The sequence below is a fragment of the Oryx dammah genome, unplaced genomic scaffold, assembly GCF_014754425.2.
Source record: "Oryx dammah isolate SB20612 unplaced genomic scaffold, SCBI_Odam_1.1 HiC_scaffold_20, whole genome shotgun sequence".
In the NCBI taxonomy this organism is placed as follows: Eukaryota; Metazoa; Chordata; class Mammalia; order Artiodactyla; family Bovidae; genus Oryx; species Oryx dammah.
In genome coordinates, this window is record NW_024070204.1 from 37,816,365 (window position 1) to 37,832,763 (window position 16,399).

The 16,399-nt window shown below is 37.9% G+C and overlaps 1 protein-coding gene across 1 annotated transcript in view; it reads left to right on the top strand.

Annotated features, from left to right (window-relative positions):
* The first annotated feature begins 396 nt into the window (after positions 1 to 396).
* C7 (complement C7) overlaps positions 397 to 16,399 on the top strand; it is a 58,501-nt gene continuing 42,498 nt past the window's right edge. Inside the window, exons 1-6 of the mRNA XM_040262420.1 lie at positions 397 to 775; positions 6,651 to 6,706; positions 8,259 to 8,334; positions 11,056 to 11,197; positions 13,323 to 13,470; positions 14,476 to 14,614. Of these exons, the coding sequence (XP_040118354.1) occupies positions 770 to 775; positions 6,651 to 6,706; positions 8,259 to 8,334; positions 11,056 to 11,197; positions 13,323 to 13,470; positions 14,476 to 14,614 (567 nt within the window). The 5' untranslated portion in view covers positions 397 to 769. The remainder of the gene's footprint in view (positions 776 to 6,650; positions 6,707 to 8,258; positions 8,335 to 11,055; positions 11,198 to 13,322; positions 13,471 to 14,475; positions 14,615 to 16,399) is intronic.

Sequence of the window (16,399 nt, forward strand, 5' to 3'; positions counted from 1 at the left end):
AAGTGGACATAAATGGTGACTGTGACAAGAGCTTTCCAAAGGAGTGATCTGGATATCACAGCGTTAAGGGGGATTCTTGGGAGCAATTAATGATGCCTTTAAATATGTTTGCAAAACACAGTGCTCTTTTTGATCATTCTTCACATGAGGAAATGTATATTATATTGTGTTAGGCCACACACACACACACACACACACACACACACACACACGATTCCATTCCAGAATTTCCGTTTCCATTTTGAGTGACAGAATGGCATGTAAGTTTTTTCTTCCACAGCGTCTAATCTCAAAGTCGGCTGTATAACCCCCTTTTAGAGAATCATGAAAACATTTGCTTTGTGTGATAAACTGAAACAGGAAGGACGCTTATTCCTCGCCTTACACAGAGTCTCCTTTGGTTGAAAACCACTTAAACATTGAAGTGAGAATATTTTCTGCTTTTCTTGAGTTACAGATGTTTCCTCAGAACTACGCTTCCAAACAGTCCCAGCTGACTGTCGCTAAGGCCTGTGCAAATTGATAAGATGCATCTGGTTTCAAGACACAGACTAAGTACAGGGCAGGTTCTCAGTGTCCCCAGAGAACTCGGTTGGGGTTGGAGCAAAGTTTCGGAACTGCTTGCTCTATATATGAATGCCAAGTGAATCCCCAGCAGGGAGAGACAGGCAGGGAGTAGACTACTGGCCTCTTCCCACTGCTGAAAATTCGCTGGGCACTGGAGGAGGACATTTTCCTTCTCTCTGCTGCCCTGAATGTTTTCCCAAACATGAAGGTAAGATAATAACTTCATTACTTTTGTGAACAGAGCTAACTCTAAAGGGAGTAAGGTTTCACTTAAGTAACAAATAAATTAAAAAAAAAACAAAAGACATGGGAAAATAGAAAAGAGAAAGTTCTGAGGGTAACTTTTAAGAAATCCTTAATTAAATATATTTAACAATTCAGCTGAAGTGAATTTCTTTTTCTTTTCTTGTAGTTTATTTTATTGGTTTAGAGGTCTGGGAATCGGAGATTGGAAGCAGTATTTATGAAAGTCCCAAGAACGCCGTTAAGAAATACAATAACACAACTGTTATTTCTTAGGGAAAAATTCCCTCCAATGTATTTTGTTTGTTTGATTTGGAGTCATGCAATGAATCCCTGTGATTTCACTTATCTAACAGCTTTATAGAAGAGTGAATTTGGAAACTTGGAACTTTAGAAGTTGGAATCTGGATGAAAGGATCAGGATTGTGAGAGCAGAAGATACAGATAAATGGAATGACGATAAAGAGTTACCAAAAACACATATTGGCCTAATGCAAAATGGCCGGATGTTAAGAAAAAAAAATGTAGGACCAAAGATAGATCTAACTATCATAAACTATATTTCTGGGGTGTAAACATAAGTTGAACCTGCTACTACAATTTTATCATTGCAAAGTTTCGTATTTAAACTTTTAAAATTTTACATTCTAATGCTGGAGCAGTAATTTCTCAGCCCCGTCAGCTGCTAGATTGCTTTTGCTGTAACTATGCTGCCTGACTACAGTACGGACTCCGTGCTCACTTTCCAGGGGGATGGGGGAGGACGGAAACATGGGTCTTGAGTATTTTATGTGTGAAATTGCACTTCATTAAGTCATTGAAAATTAAACACAAGTCACAAAGTTAATTTGTCTAACGTTATAATGGTAGAATGCCAAGTAACCATACAAAGTTAGAATTATGATATAATCTAATCTCTATCAGTCTGTTTTGTATTTTTATTTAAAAATTTAGAACATTTGATAACTTAGAATAGGATGCCTTTCCTAGAGTCATCCAGCTAGTATACTTTCTCCTAATATTTGTATTAACTATCAGTCAATTTCCTTATTATTTTATGATGAGACATCTTAATAATTGTTTTGTATTTAAAGATGGGTTCATAGTCATTAATTATTATGATATTTTTCTACTTGGGTAATATATTTACTTTTATCTTTCAGTTGGTTGATAAAATATCAACAAATAAATGATTTCTTTGTGAGCTGCATTCAGAGTTCTCACCTATATTTGAGAGTAGAGACTCATATTTTTACAGTTAATCTGAAGGGTATGCTTTTGTGATACACTATGGTTTCCAAGTCTGGCCTTTAAGAAGGACTATTCTTTTGTCTTTTCCCTGATACCTGTGAACTGAATTCAGAGAGGTGGTCCCAGGATTCTACTGGTACTCTTTGTATCCCTTGGATAGAATATAATTGGATCTGAAGTGTTTCAGGACTTTAGAGCAAAAAGGGTTTTGCTTTAATCTAACTGTGGTCCAGACCTTCACTCTCTCGTCCCTGGACTGAGATGAACCTGGAGTTTGTAAACCTGAAGCATGATTCTCATGGGGCTGGGATGTGGTCAAGCACAATGATATCTCAGATGATGGTCTCTCTGCTCCCTCACCACACCCAGAGCTGACCTGACATTATCACCCATCTTCTACCAATTATACTGTGATGGTCTTTGTGTCTTTTAAAAATGTCCCTATCTAGATTATAGCACTACCATCTTGGTAATTAAGTTCAAAAAGAAGATAGTATCTATTATTTCTCCACTCAGAGATAGCCATTGTTAACATTTTAATCTATTTCTTTTCAGACTTTAAAATGAATATGTATAAGATATATTTTATGACATTTTTATTAATCTAGATCTGAATCTTTTTACTCATTGTATCATAAGCATGTTCTTCTGTCATTGATCAAGCTATAACATGCTTCAAATGGCTACTCAGTACTCAATCATATTATGTCATTGTGCATTTCTTTATTGCTAGTGTTACAAATTGATGTTCATTTCTAATAAAGATGTAAGAAGATTTATTTTAAAATCTACCTCCTTCTTCATCTGTATGGTGCCCTATGTTCTAAATTTACTGATCAAGATACTAATTAGGGTATGCTAAGAAATTAGATTGGATTTTTCCATAGTTTTTTCCTCTGGAATTTGGACATTTGGAACTCAGTGTATGCTACAGAAATTAGTGCTTTATTTTTACCCTAGATGGGCTCATGGTTCAACAGACAAATGTAAAAGGCCAGATGTGGAGAAATTAGAAGCATAGAAACAGTGGTTAGCTGGAAAATGTTAGAGGAAGGAGGCAGAGCTAATGCTTATTTAGTCATAAAGAAGAAGAGAAGAGAATTCTGGGAAATGTGGCCCCAGCTTAGCTACATTATACACTGCCAAGATACCATATCTTTTAAATTTAATTTAATGTATTTATTTATGGCTGTGCTGGGTCTTCGTTGCTGCATGAGGGCTTTCTCTAGTTGTGGTGCACTGGCTTAACTGCCCCTTAGCATGTGGGATCTTCCCAGAGCAGGGACCGAACTCATGTCCTCTGCTTTGGCAGGTGGATTCTTAACCACTGGACCACCAGGGAAGTCTAGTATCTTTTCAACTGAGGAATTCTTTTATAGAGTTAACTCAGATGTATGTCTGTTTCTGTCATTAATTTGTTTATTAATTTGTAACTGTTTTGTCATGTCCATTTGATGAGATACTCTTTCCAAAGGCAGGAATGATAACTGCTTCATTTTCAGGTACCCAGCTAGCCAATTTTCAAGAAATTCTTTTGGTTAAGAGATTCAGCTTGTATAACTCATGAACTACTGATAAGCAGATCTTCATGGATTATAATGCGTATGAGGAAATGAGTTTCCCTGGTGGTTCAGTTGGTGAAGAATCTGCCTTCAATGTGGGAGAACTGGGTTTGATCCCTGGGCTGGAAAGACCCCCTAGAGGAGGGCATGGCAACCCACTCCAGTATTCTTGCCTGGAGAATCCCCATGGACAGAGGAGCCTGGCGGGCTGCAGACCATCGGGTCACAAAGAGTCAGACATGCCAGAGCACATGGTACATGTGGAAAATAGTGGCAAAATTAGTTCTGGTGAAAGTGAATACCCTAAAACTCCATTGACACTAAAAAAAATACGCGGTAGAATGTTGACGGATTTTTTTTCATGATGCCTGTTTTGGCTGAGAGTCAAAGGCCAAGAATAAGAAGTGCTCAGTAGCCTCACATTTTAAAGTGAAATATTGCACATTCAATGCAATGTTACCAAAAAGTAGCCCTAAATTTGTTTGGTGACCCTTTGGCCATCTCCATCCTCTAGAGTAGGCAAGTTTATGTCCATTGGAGGAGGGGGACGTACACTTTGCATTTGAGAAAATCTAAAAGAACAGACTGGTTGACTGCCTTGTGTTTAGCAAAGTCAACAGAGCAGTATCAGTTACATCCTGACAGGACAAGAAGATATGCAGCTATCCCATGGATCAGATGTGGATTTTTGGAGAAGGGCTTGGCTTGGGTTGTCAGGGACTCCCTGAGAGACACTTGCAGGATGAAGCAACCCCACTAGGTAGCGTCAGTAAGCAGACAACAGTGAGAGTCGAGAGAGATAAACAAAGGGATGAATCATTTGTGGCAGAGGACAGTGGTTGTAGATGTCAAAAGGAGTGATATTCAAAGAATGACGAAAATATTGTGAGGGACAGACAGCTGGCATGCAAACGTCCAGCACAGTCTGATTTACCATCACCAGACTGCAGCTGCATCGATCGAGCAAGAGCCTTTTTGCTCTTGCCCTCTTACTCCTGCTGCTCTGACTCTGAAGAAGACAGAGGCATCCTGGGGAGGTGGGGAAGGGAAGCAGGAGAATAAAAGGGAGGGATTTTGAAGTGGATGCCACCCCTCCCACAGGAACTGGGGAATAGGAGAGATATTTAAAATTGGATGATAAACTGAAATTTTACTATTAAATTGTTTCAGAATTTTTATTTTCTGAAAATGTGATGACGTTAAAGACTGAAAGTGTTAGTTGCTTTGTTGTGTCTGACTCTTTGCTACCCCACCAGGCTCCTCTGTCCATGGAATTCTCCAGGCAAGAGTACTGGACCTTCCTGACTCAGGGATCAAACCCGGGTCTCCTGCATTGCAGGCAGATTCTTTGCTGTCTGAACCACCAGGGAAGCCCCTATTAGGGACTGGGAGTGACTAATAAAGTTGTGAGATAGACTTGCCCAAGGGCAGGAAAAATGAGTTGACACACACAAGTAAAGCCATAGTGTTGAAAAAGAAAAAAAAGTTATAGTTTAAAATTAAGAATAAAAGAACCTTTTAAAGTTGTTGCTTTACATTATGTGCTTCACATATTTGTTGAAAAATCAGAAAACTATCTATAGCCTTTCCCTCCGTTGTTCACATTTCTGGGGTGCTCACAGCTATGTTACTTCTCAGCCCTTATGGTATGCTAATCAGAATATAAGCTAAAAGGTTTGTAGAACTATAAAAGGCAGAAGTAGGCAACTAGGATTTTATAACTGAAAGGGAGATACCTAATAAGAGGATGAGTGATTTAAGAAGGTGAGTAGAAGGGTCTGGAAGAAATGATGAGAAGCCATTCCACAACTACTGAGAGAAAAGAGGTTTGGAGAGGTCAAGAGAAGAGAAAGAATACTGGCCTGTTAAAATGTGGAGTGAGATGATTTAAGGACTTTTATCCCAGGATATGGACCTCCCCAGTGGCTCAAGGGCAAAGAATCTGCCTGCAATGCAGGAGACGTGAGTTTGATCCTTGGGTTGGGAAGATCCCCTGGAGGAGGGCGTGGCAACCCACTCCAGTATTATTGCCTGGAGAATTCCATGGACAGAGGAGCCTGGGCTGACTACAGTCCACTGGGTCGCAGAGAGTCGGACACAACAGAAGCAACTGAGCACAGCACAGCACATATTAGGTTATGAACTGAACGTGTTTAATATTCTTAGAGTCTCTAGTACAAATTTGAATTATATTCCCTTACACTTTCAGTTGTCAAAGTAGGAAAATACATAAAAGTAAAAATGAGGTAATGAAAGTCACCTAGAACTTCACAACCAGAAATAAACTATTTTCCTTTATTATGTTTCTAAATTTGTTTTTAAGACACATTTGATTTTCAAATGAAATCTAATTACATTTTGCATACAAGTTTGTAGCCCGTCAGATGCTCAGCATTTAGGCTCAGTATTTAGGGCAGTATATAGGCTGCCCTATCACATAAAGATGATTATAAAAGGCCTCTGTTGTGTTTGGGTACCGCCTATAGGACTAGGGATTGTGATGAGCATCTTGGTTCCTCTGGCTAGCGATGCACCTCCACTTTTGATTTCTCCATTTAGGAAACTGGTTCCTTTTTACCTCCTCAACCCTTGAAAGTGCTCTTTCTAGGCTTTCTCTACTCCAGCATTCTCATGGTACCAAAGATAGAGAGGAGTGTGGATTTGTGAAGTAATTAACTGCCAATGAAAATAAATAAATTTATATTTTTTAAAAAAGGAATAAAAGATGATGGGACTCTAGAAAAATTTAACTTTAAGGGAGTCTTTCCAATTTATTTGTCTGTGATATCATCTAATGCCTAGTAGTCTTTACAGAAATGAACAGTGGGAGGTGAGCTCAAGATTTTTGTATTAAACATCTATTTAAAATGAAAAATTGTAAGATGAGCAGAATCATCGAGCTTCTCCATGATTCTTTCACTCTGTTTATTCCCAACTCACAAATCTTGATTTGTACAAATGTATTCACTTTTAATTCATTAAAGCAATGCAAGCTCAAATATTGCTTTATTTTTTTTTCCCTCCTAGGCAATAACTTTATTCTTCTTGGTGGGATTTATAGGAGAGTTTCAAGCTTTTTCAAGGTGAGAATTTTTTTTGGATTGTGTGTGGAAATCATTAACAGTTATTTCATTTATTTTGAGGAAAGTATGGTCTGATTTTTACATTGCAGTGTGAGCATGTTTTTCCCTCACACACTGTTTATTTCCACATTTTCAGAAAAGACAATGATAGAATAAGCATGTTTTATTCTTATTCTTACTTTACTTTATTTTATTCCCTGTGAGGAAGAAACCCGAAGATTAAAAACACCTCAAGATTTTCTGCATTGTAAGCATTGTGAAAGAGTCAGCTCACCATTTTCCACGTGTATTTTATCTGAGTGGAATTATTTGAGCTCAACTTGTGCCTGTTGTACTTGGGTGTGTGCTTGAGAAAGTGGCCTCAATAAACAGGGGGAGCGTGTAGAACTAAGTTCTCATCCATTTAGCCTTTACCAGATTTTGGTTTCCTACCTCTTATGTGGTCATTTTACAGCTTATTGTCTCTCAGTTAAATTTCTGTATAACTCTTCATCATCCAGAATCACTTAAAGGCCGTAACACCTTCCTTCCATGTGTTCTCACTTATACCCCTCTTCTGGACCCTCTCTTATCTGTATTTCCACAACACATCATAATGTACACAATTTTGTTAGTAAATTTATCTAATTAGCTATATTGTATTGTGATCATGGGGCTTCCCTGGTGGCTCTGTGGTAAAGAGTCCATCTGTCAAGTCAGGAGACCCGAGTTCGATCCCTGGGTTGGGGAGATTCCCTGGAGAAGGAAATGGCAACCCATTCGGGTATTCCTGACTGAGAAATCCCATGGACAGAGAAGCCTGGCAGGCTGTAGTCCATGAGGTGTCAGAGTGGGACATGACTTAGCAACTGAGAATGTGCTGGTCACAGTCACGTTGTGATCATATTATTGTGTTATAATTATTTGTTTATACATCTATGTCTTCTTCCTTTCCTCTATCAATGATCAGTATACTATCTCATTGTAAAACATTATCTATTTATTTATTTTATTTTTGTCTGCTCTGGGTCTTTGCTGCACACAGGCTTTCTCTAGGGGTGAGCAGGAGCTACTCTTCGCTGGCGTGCTTAGGCTTCTCATTTTGGTGGCTTCTCTTGTTTCCGAGCAGAGGCTCTAGGCGCTTGAGCTTCAGTAGTTGCAACACTCAGGCTCGGTTAGTTGTGGCTTGTGGGCTCAGTAGCTGCCTCTTGCAGGCTTAGTTGCTCAGAGGCAAATGGAATCTTCCCGGAGCAGCGGTGGAAGCTGCTTCCCCTGCATGGGCAGGTGGGTTCTTATCCACTGTACCATGAGGGATGTCCTATCCTATCTCTTATGTCTATAGCTCTAGGGTCTAAATAGTGCCTGGAACATTCTAGATATCTTATAAATGATATTTAATAAATCTCTGAAAAAGTAAGCCCTTCCTATGTATTTTTTAATGTATTTTGAGATCCTTTTGGTGAAGCAAAAATTGCTTCACAATTTTTGACTGCTTTTGACTATTCTTGAATATTTATGTCTTCTCTCTTACCTGTCTGTCGGCTTTATAATGGACAATTCAACACTATGGCAGTGCCTCCTCGCCAATCAACTGCCAGTGGGGTTCCTATGCTCCTTGGTCAGAATGCAATGGTTGTACCAAGACTCAGGTAGGACCACGTGAAAACTTTGTATTTTTTATTCATATGCCAAAATAGCTTATGTATGAACAAAATGACATTAACTTTTGAATGTTAGTTTGTATGGTTTTTGAAAATGTAATTAGTAATTCTGAAGGGGAAAAGTATGATTTATTTAATAAATAAATAGTAAAATTTTTTTGCATTCTCATTTTTCTTGGAGAACTTTTCTAAATCTTACATTTGAGCCTAGAAATATACATGGGAGAGAAACTAAAAGCTACTCACTTATTCTTTCATTATCAGAGAAATGGAATAGCTTGAAATGAAGTTAGTAAATAATTCAAAATTTCATATTTCTTGGATTCAACTTTTCATTTGAAACAAACACTAAGAGTAGCAAAATCGTTGCTTCATTTTACCTAACAAATAGTGAATGACCATGAAAAGTCAAACATTTTTCAATGTTTTAAAGTTTAATACAAAAGTAATATAAATAAAAAACCTGACTTGACTTTTAGCTTATAGAGCACCCTTAAAATGTCTACTTTTTCCTTATTATAAATTATTCACTGGAGAGAACACAGAAGAGTATAAAGAAAATGCTACTCATAATTCTACCATTTAGAAGAAATCAATATACTAGCATTTTAGTATTTATTCTTTCTGTGTGCTAATGGTTTTTTAAAATAGGATCATTTGTTCATGATTTTGTATTCTACTATTCTAACTTAATATTATGCTATCGGCATGCATTTCAACAGCTGTATTATATTCCATTATATGAATATACCAATCTTCTTTATCCATTTTCTTATTGTTTGAGATTTAGTTTACTTACATATTTTGTAATTATGAATGAAACTTTAATGAACATTTTTGTATATAGATATGTCTTTTTTCTGATAATCATCTTAGGATAATTTAAAAAATCTAATGCTGTTTCAAAGGTTCTGAACATTTGAATGACTAAATTTTTTTTTTACTGAGACACAGTGACATATAACATTAATTTCAGGTATACAACATGATTTGATATTCATAAAGCATTTTAAAAGTTTAGATACAAATGTGTGTTTAAAAATCATTTAGAAGTACTAAAAGAACCATATTATAGAAGATCATTTATGTTTGGAAGCATCATCATTATCACAATTTTCAAGCATTTATTTAGTATCTACATGAAGGGTATTTACAAAATAAATTACACAAGTGTTGAATTTGGCTTCTGGCAAATATAATAGATGACAATTCTGATTACAGGCAAACAGGTGCATGAATAACAAGACAAAATTCAAACAAACACCAACCTCAGAAAACACTTTTAGAGTTTAAAAACAAGTTAAGAAAGAACATTAAATAGAGGTGGATAGAAGGTACTTTTCATATGAGTAATTGTTCTGAGGGAAGGTCATCATGCTCAGATTATAAAAACAGAATTTTCATCTGGAAGGAGACAAGTGAAAATGAAAATGAGGTCATGGGATCAGAATTTGACAGGTGAGAATGAGACGCTGAGAGTAGCCAGCCATCAAGGTCATGCTGGTGTCTGTGGAGAAGGAAAACATTACTTACACACCAACACAATCTGTGCTCTGGAACTTCAGAAAAGCACACATTTCTAAGCCACATATAAGAGATGTCTTCTACTAAACACAGAAACTAAAAACTTAACTGAGAAACTGTACTGAGCTCCATTCCTCACTCATTCCTCCATGATTTCTCTGCTCAGGTGCAATGAGATGTGTCAGAACCAGGCCCAGGCTGATGCAAACCTGCTCAAAGTTCAAATTATATGTAATCTCAATTTAGGATGAATGAATAGATGCAACCTTGGTTTATATATATATAGATATATATAGTCTTCCCTGTTGGTCTTTGCTCAAGGTTTAAACTTTCTGGAATCTCAGATTTTGCCCATTTTTATTAGTGGGTAAGATTAATAAATGGATAAGAGGCTTAAAAGATATACCTTTGATTGCCTTTGGAAAGGAAAAGGATTTTGTAGATCTTTCTTTTTGTTTAAACACTAGATACATGTCTTCATATTGAATGAATGAAGTTTAGATGAATTAGTTTTCACATTTGGCTTAGTGATTTCCCCTAATTTTTTTTACCCCCACCCCAGCAGGTGCATTTGATATATTTCTAATTTCACAGATCACTGATTTTGGATTTCTAGTGAATTTCAGTGTAGATGTACCTTCATCTGTGGACCACTTAGGGCTGTTTTGTAAATTTGACTTCCATGGTAGCCTATATCTATCTCTCTCTGGACTGTTTTGCCTTCCTGAAGAAGGCTTAAGGTTCAGCTCAAATCAATTTCCACCACTTTTCTAAAGGTTTCCCTAACTCCACTTCATCTAGAAAGTACCCTTACTTTTCCTCCAGCCAGATTCACTTCACCTTTTCTAGTTAACCCTTGGGGGTGAAAAATGAATCATTCTGTATTGTGATCTATTTGCTTATAGTTCTATCCAGAATTCTTTCTTAAAGACTCACTATTTTTTTTTTCCACTCAACCCTAAGCGTAAATATAAACTGGGAGTGCTCTAGAAATAATAACCCAAGTGTCACCAGACTCAAAGACAAGTGGGTTTCTGGATTCATTGATTTTGGACGTTTTACTTCTGTAGTACACCAGAAAATTTTTATGAATGTCATTTCTCCAAATGTATTAATTTATCTCAGATTTTATTTCTCAGATAAGGGAACCTGGAGATACTGGAGATGTGTTTGTTTTGTATTTAGACTCGCAGGCGGTTGATTGCTGTTTATGGACAGTATGGTGGCCATTCCTGTCTGGGAAGTGCTTTTGAAACACAGCCATGTAAACCTACTCGAGGATGTCCCACAGAAGAAGGATGTGGAGAACGTTTCAGGTGTTTCTCAGGTATTTGCTTCTCACAGGCTCAGCACGCAGAGGGTGAATTCAAACGTTATTTGTTTAACTTGCTCAGTATATACCTGTTGAATTCTATTGCATTAATATTAGCCTATACCAGTTTCCCCCCAAATCAGTTGGATTTTTATTGGCATATTATTTGCATATTCGGCTATCATTCTTTCAAATGCATGGGTGGCATCTGGTAATAAAGATGGGGATACTCTTTGAAAAGAAACATGGCTATTGACAGACCCAAACAGTTCTTGACATTGCATTTTTGGTTAAGATGTAGAAGGAGACTGGAATAAAGACTGAAGTCAGGCAAAAACAATATGACTGCCCAAATTATTTTTATGTTTACAAGAAAAACAACTCTAATTAGTTAATTAAGGAGTGATACAGGTCACCCCTATGCATAGGGGACTGAAACATAATTTTGGATTGGATATTATTTGACCTCTTGTCTTGGGCTTCCCAGGTGACACTAATGGTAAAGAACCCTCCTGCATCTCCTGCAGGATGTGGAGGAGACATGGGTTCAATCCCTGATTTGGAAAGATTCCCTGGAGGAGGGGGCATGGCAACCCACTCCAGTATTCTTGCCTGGAGAATCTCGTTGACAGAGGAGCCTGGTGGACTACGGTCCATAGAGTCACAGAGAGTTGGACACAACTGAAGCAACTTAGCAGGCATGCACTATGTTGCATTTGTGCAGACAGGTTAATTCAACAACTTTTAGCAAGCATTTATTATTCTTGTTATGTTCAGATACAGAAATGAGGGTTACAGATGTAGAATGAAACAGCCTCTTCCCTCAAAATTCTTAGTTTTATGGGCAGAATAGTACATAAAAAAATTCCTGTGTTAGAAGTGTTTCTCAACAATACCTCTCAAACTCCTATTTTAATTTCAAAACCCAAGTCAGATGATGCCTCCTTAGGGAAACCTTCCCTAAACACCCAACTAATACTACTTAACAAACTACTTTCCATGTTTTCCATATGAGTTGTATCATCTGTAATCTGAAGTATATGTTGCCCTCGATGTCTCTTGGTAGACTGTGAATTCCTTGAAGATGTGGATTCTATTTCTTTTGTTTTTTTTTTAATCTGGAGTGTGTAGTACATAGTAGACACTCAACAAATGTTTGTTGCATTGGATCAAATGACAGCATAGTGGGATGGGCTAGCAGGACAGTTTTGTGCCATGCTTGCTATAAAGACACAGATGAAGGACATATATCATAGTTTGTGGGGGAGGGGTGGTTTTTGAGAGAAGATAATATATGATCTGATTTTTGAAGGACAAGTAGGCGAAAGGTAGAGAAACCCCTTTGAGATTGAGAAAACTATCTGCAAAGTCAGTGGAGGTGGCAAAAAGATTGACCTTTGATTTATGTAAGTGATCCAGTAAGACTAGGGCGTAAGCAACTGGTAAGAGAATGGCTGGAGAATGGGGAGAGGGGCAGGGGTTAGATCATCTGATACCTCTAGTGTTTCCTCTTGTGCTTCTGGTACTCTCAGCTTGTATCTATCATGACAGTTATACTGCTGAATTTCAATGATCTATCTTCACACTCTTTCCTATTAGATTGTAAAGTGTATGAAAAGCCTGGTGAATTCCTTTTTACTTGCATTCCAACACCTAAGAGTGTCTAGAACAAAGAAGATGCTAAATAAATGTTGAGTTTTATTTTTTAAATCCAGTCCCCATGCTCTCAAAGCATATATATTTAAAATACCAAGAAAGGCAGGACTTCGGCATCTTCGTCAGTGATTTCAGAAAAGAAATCAAAAGTTAAAGAGCAGGAAGTCACTCTGTCTTCCCAATGGTTGGCCTTGAATGATTTTGGAGACCAAAATGCTTGATGGTTATGGATAAGAGCCTGGAATTTGAATTTGGGTTCTATTTTCAATTTTATTGTTCATGCAAGGTCAGAATCAATTTTGCATGTTGCAAAATGAGGACCAAAATAATCAGCATTCGTTCCTTGGGCAGTGAGGATTTATCTTAAATTCACACTAGAGTATCAGTACTGTGTTGGGAGCCCAGGCTGAAACCTTTTGTTCCCCAGGTAGTGTTTTCCTTTTTTCCTCTTATATTTTTGTGTGGTGGATGGTCTTGTGTTCAGGTCAGTGCATCAGCAAATCTTTGGTTTGCAATGGGGATTCTGACTGTGAAGAGGATGGTGCTGATGAAGACAGATGCGAGGATGCAGAGAGCAGACCTGCCTGTGATGTTGTTAAACCTCCTCCCAACATAGAGCTTACTGGACGTGGGTAAGGTGCTGGGTGGCTTCCTGTATACATCTACGAGCTGTAGTTTTCGTTTCGTTGTGTTTTATTCTGTGGTTTGGAAAATATAATAGCAAATCAACTAATAGTCAACCTTTGCTTAGAACTCTTTGCCACATCCTGAAACATTAAAAAAATTCCTACATATACACCTGTAAGTATATGCGGTAAAGCACAGAAGGGCCAGTTCTCCCTGGAGTGTCCTGGGTTTAGCACTGAGAATCCTGTATCCAAGGAAACCCCTCAGACCTGGGAAAACCTGGCCAGTCAGTCACCCTATGGGAGAGGGAGATGGGGAGGAGAGCTAATTCACCGATGTGGGGCTATTTAAGGGAATTGAGAAAGCACAGAATGAGAGCAGTGGAAGAAAAGAGAAAGTGTGTTGGGACCTTCAGGATGAAAAGTAATTGTCTCAGCTAGCTGGGAACTTTCAAGTGAAGTTAGAATGACCCTGTTTGCCTTTTCAAAAAGAATTCTGAAAAACTTTTAAAGGTCAGGCTCAAGTTAAGGTTTCAAGGTTTTAAGATAATCTCTGAGACTGATAGATGTGAAATGTGTTAACAGAAAAGTGGTAAAATTACTCCAAAGGGTATACCAGTTAGCATGCTAAGGGGCCAATTAGTTGAAATTCATTTGTAGAGAGTTCTATCTCCTCAAGAGTAATCTTAATTGTATTGGTTTTATCTAAAGATGCAATTCAAAACCAGCTGTTGCCATAGATACAAAAGAGCTGTGTGTTTCCTAAATCTGTTCTTAGGGCTAAAAAGATCTTGGGTTTCCCCGTTTATTGGTGTTAGCCATTATACCAATCAGGGGGAGTTGGTCATGTATGGTATGCTTTAGGAGGCTTTTATTTGAGATTGCCGAGAGATGCTTAACTGTAATGTGTTTCAAGAATATCCAGAGTTCACTAATGATACCTGTTTCAACAACTGCTATTTCTGGTTTTTATCAGCCTTTTCTTCTTTCATTTTTTTTTTTTTTTTACAGTTACAATGTGCTAACAGGCCAGTTTAGAAACCAAGTCCTCAATACCAAAAGTTTTGGTGGTCAATGCAGAAAGGTATATAGTGGGGATGGGAGAGATTTCTACAGACTGAGTGGAAATATCCTCTCCTACACATTCCAGGTACTTAATTTTCTAGTCTGTAAATTGTTGCCAGAGATCATTATTTATGATATTGAGCTTTTTGATATTTTGTTGAGAGTTTACTTGTAGCCTTATATGCGATCAATTCTTATAAATGTCTTATATGAGCTTAACAAGAATACATTTTCCTTTTAAAAAATGTTTTATTTATTCGTAAACATTTAAAACATTTTATACAGTTTCTAAAGGTTACTTTCCATTTACAGTTGTTAAAAAATACTGGCTCTATTCCCAGTGTTTTACAATACGTCCTTGAGCCTATCTTATACCTTCTACTAGTGCCTCCCGCTCTCCCCCACCCCCTCCACTGGTAACCCTCAGTTTGTTTTCCTTATTTGTGAGTCTACTTCTTTTATGTTATATTCCCTAGTTTGTTAAGAACACATATTCTTTAACTCTGGGGTACAGGGCCATAATACTTTTAATTTGTGTCATTCATGCTGAAATATCTATTGTCTCATTTTCAATTCCATGCTCCCAGAACCTGATGGTCTGTCCCTGTGTGGGTGTTAAAACTCAAGACTCTGGTCATAACTCATTGTGATAACTTCCTAACCACTGCCATGGTTAAAAATGCATTTATTTTTTATTTTTTTTTACACAGATGTTCATAGCAGCTTTATTTGTGATAGCTAAAAACTGACAACAATCCAATTATAGATCAAAAGTGAATAGATATCACATCCATTAAATACAATACTACCCAGCAATGCAAAGGAATGACTACTCATATGCCCTACAACATGGATGAATCACAGGTTATGCTGAATTAAAGTAGCCCACAAGTACATACTGTATGATATCACTTCTATAACATTATTTAAAAACGCAAAATAAGGAATTCTCTGGTGGTCCAGTGGTTGGGACTCCATGCTTTCACTGTGGTGGCTGGGGGGAGATCAGTCCTTGGTGGGGGAATTATCTTTAGCTGCAGGGAACTATCTTTAGCTCTGATATGGCAGACCTCAAATTACTTCTGTATCTGCAGCCTCCATTTGGCCACCAGGGTAATGATGTCACCCAGTGGATTCTCTTCCACTGTTCAGAGTGCCAGGAGCACGTTCCCTGTAATATTCAGGATATCCCCTCCAAAACAGAGCACACTCTCCAGGATGTCACTAATGTAACAACTCCTGAAGACCAGCGGGTCAGGAAGCAGCACTGTCACAATGGGGCCTCTGCTGGCTACAGAGTCTCCCCCTGGTGGCAGCAATTACAAAATATTTCATATGTACAGAAGCGTGTGAATAACATATACTTGCAGTTTGGAGAAAATAAGATCAAACCATTCAATACTAAAGGAAATCAATATTGAATATTCATTGGAAGGACTGATGCTGAAGCTCCAGTACTTTGGCCACCTGATGCAAGGAGCTGACTCATTGAAAAGAACCTGATGCTGTGAAAGTTTGAGGGCAGGAGGAGAAGGGGACAATAGAGGATGAAATGGTTGGATCACCGACTCAATGCACATGAGTTTGAGCAAACTCCAGGAGATAGTGAAGGACAGGGAAGCTTGGCGTGCTGCTGTCCATGGGGTTCCAAAGAGTTGTACATGATTTAGCAATTGGACAACAAAACAATTATACAAATAGGACTCATGTATGCCCAGCACCCACCTTAAGAAATAGAGTATTGCCAGTGACTTAAAAGCTTCCATCTACCCCTCTCTGTCGCATCCTCTCCACCTGTACAGCCCGTGTAGCCACTATCTTACATTTTGTGTTGATATTAATCACTTCCTTGTTTTCCTTTATATGTTCA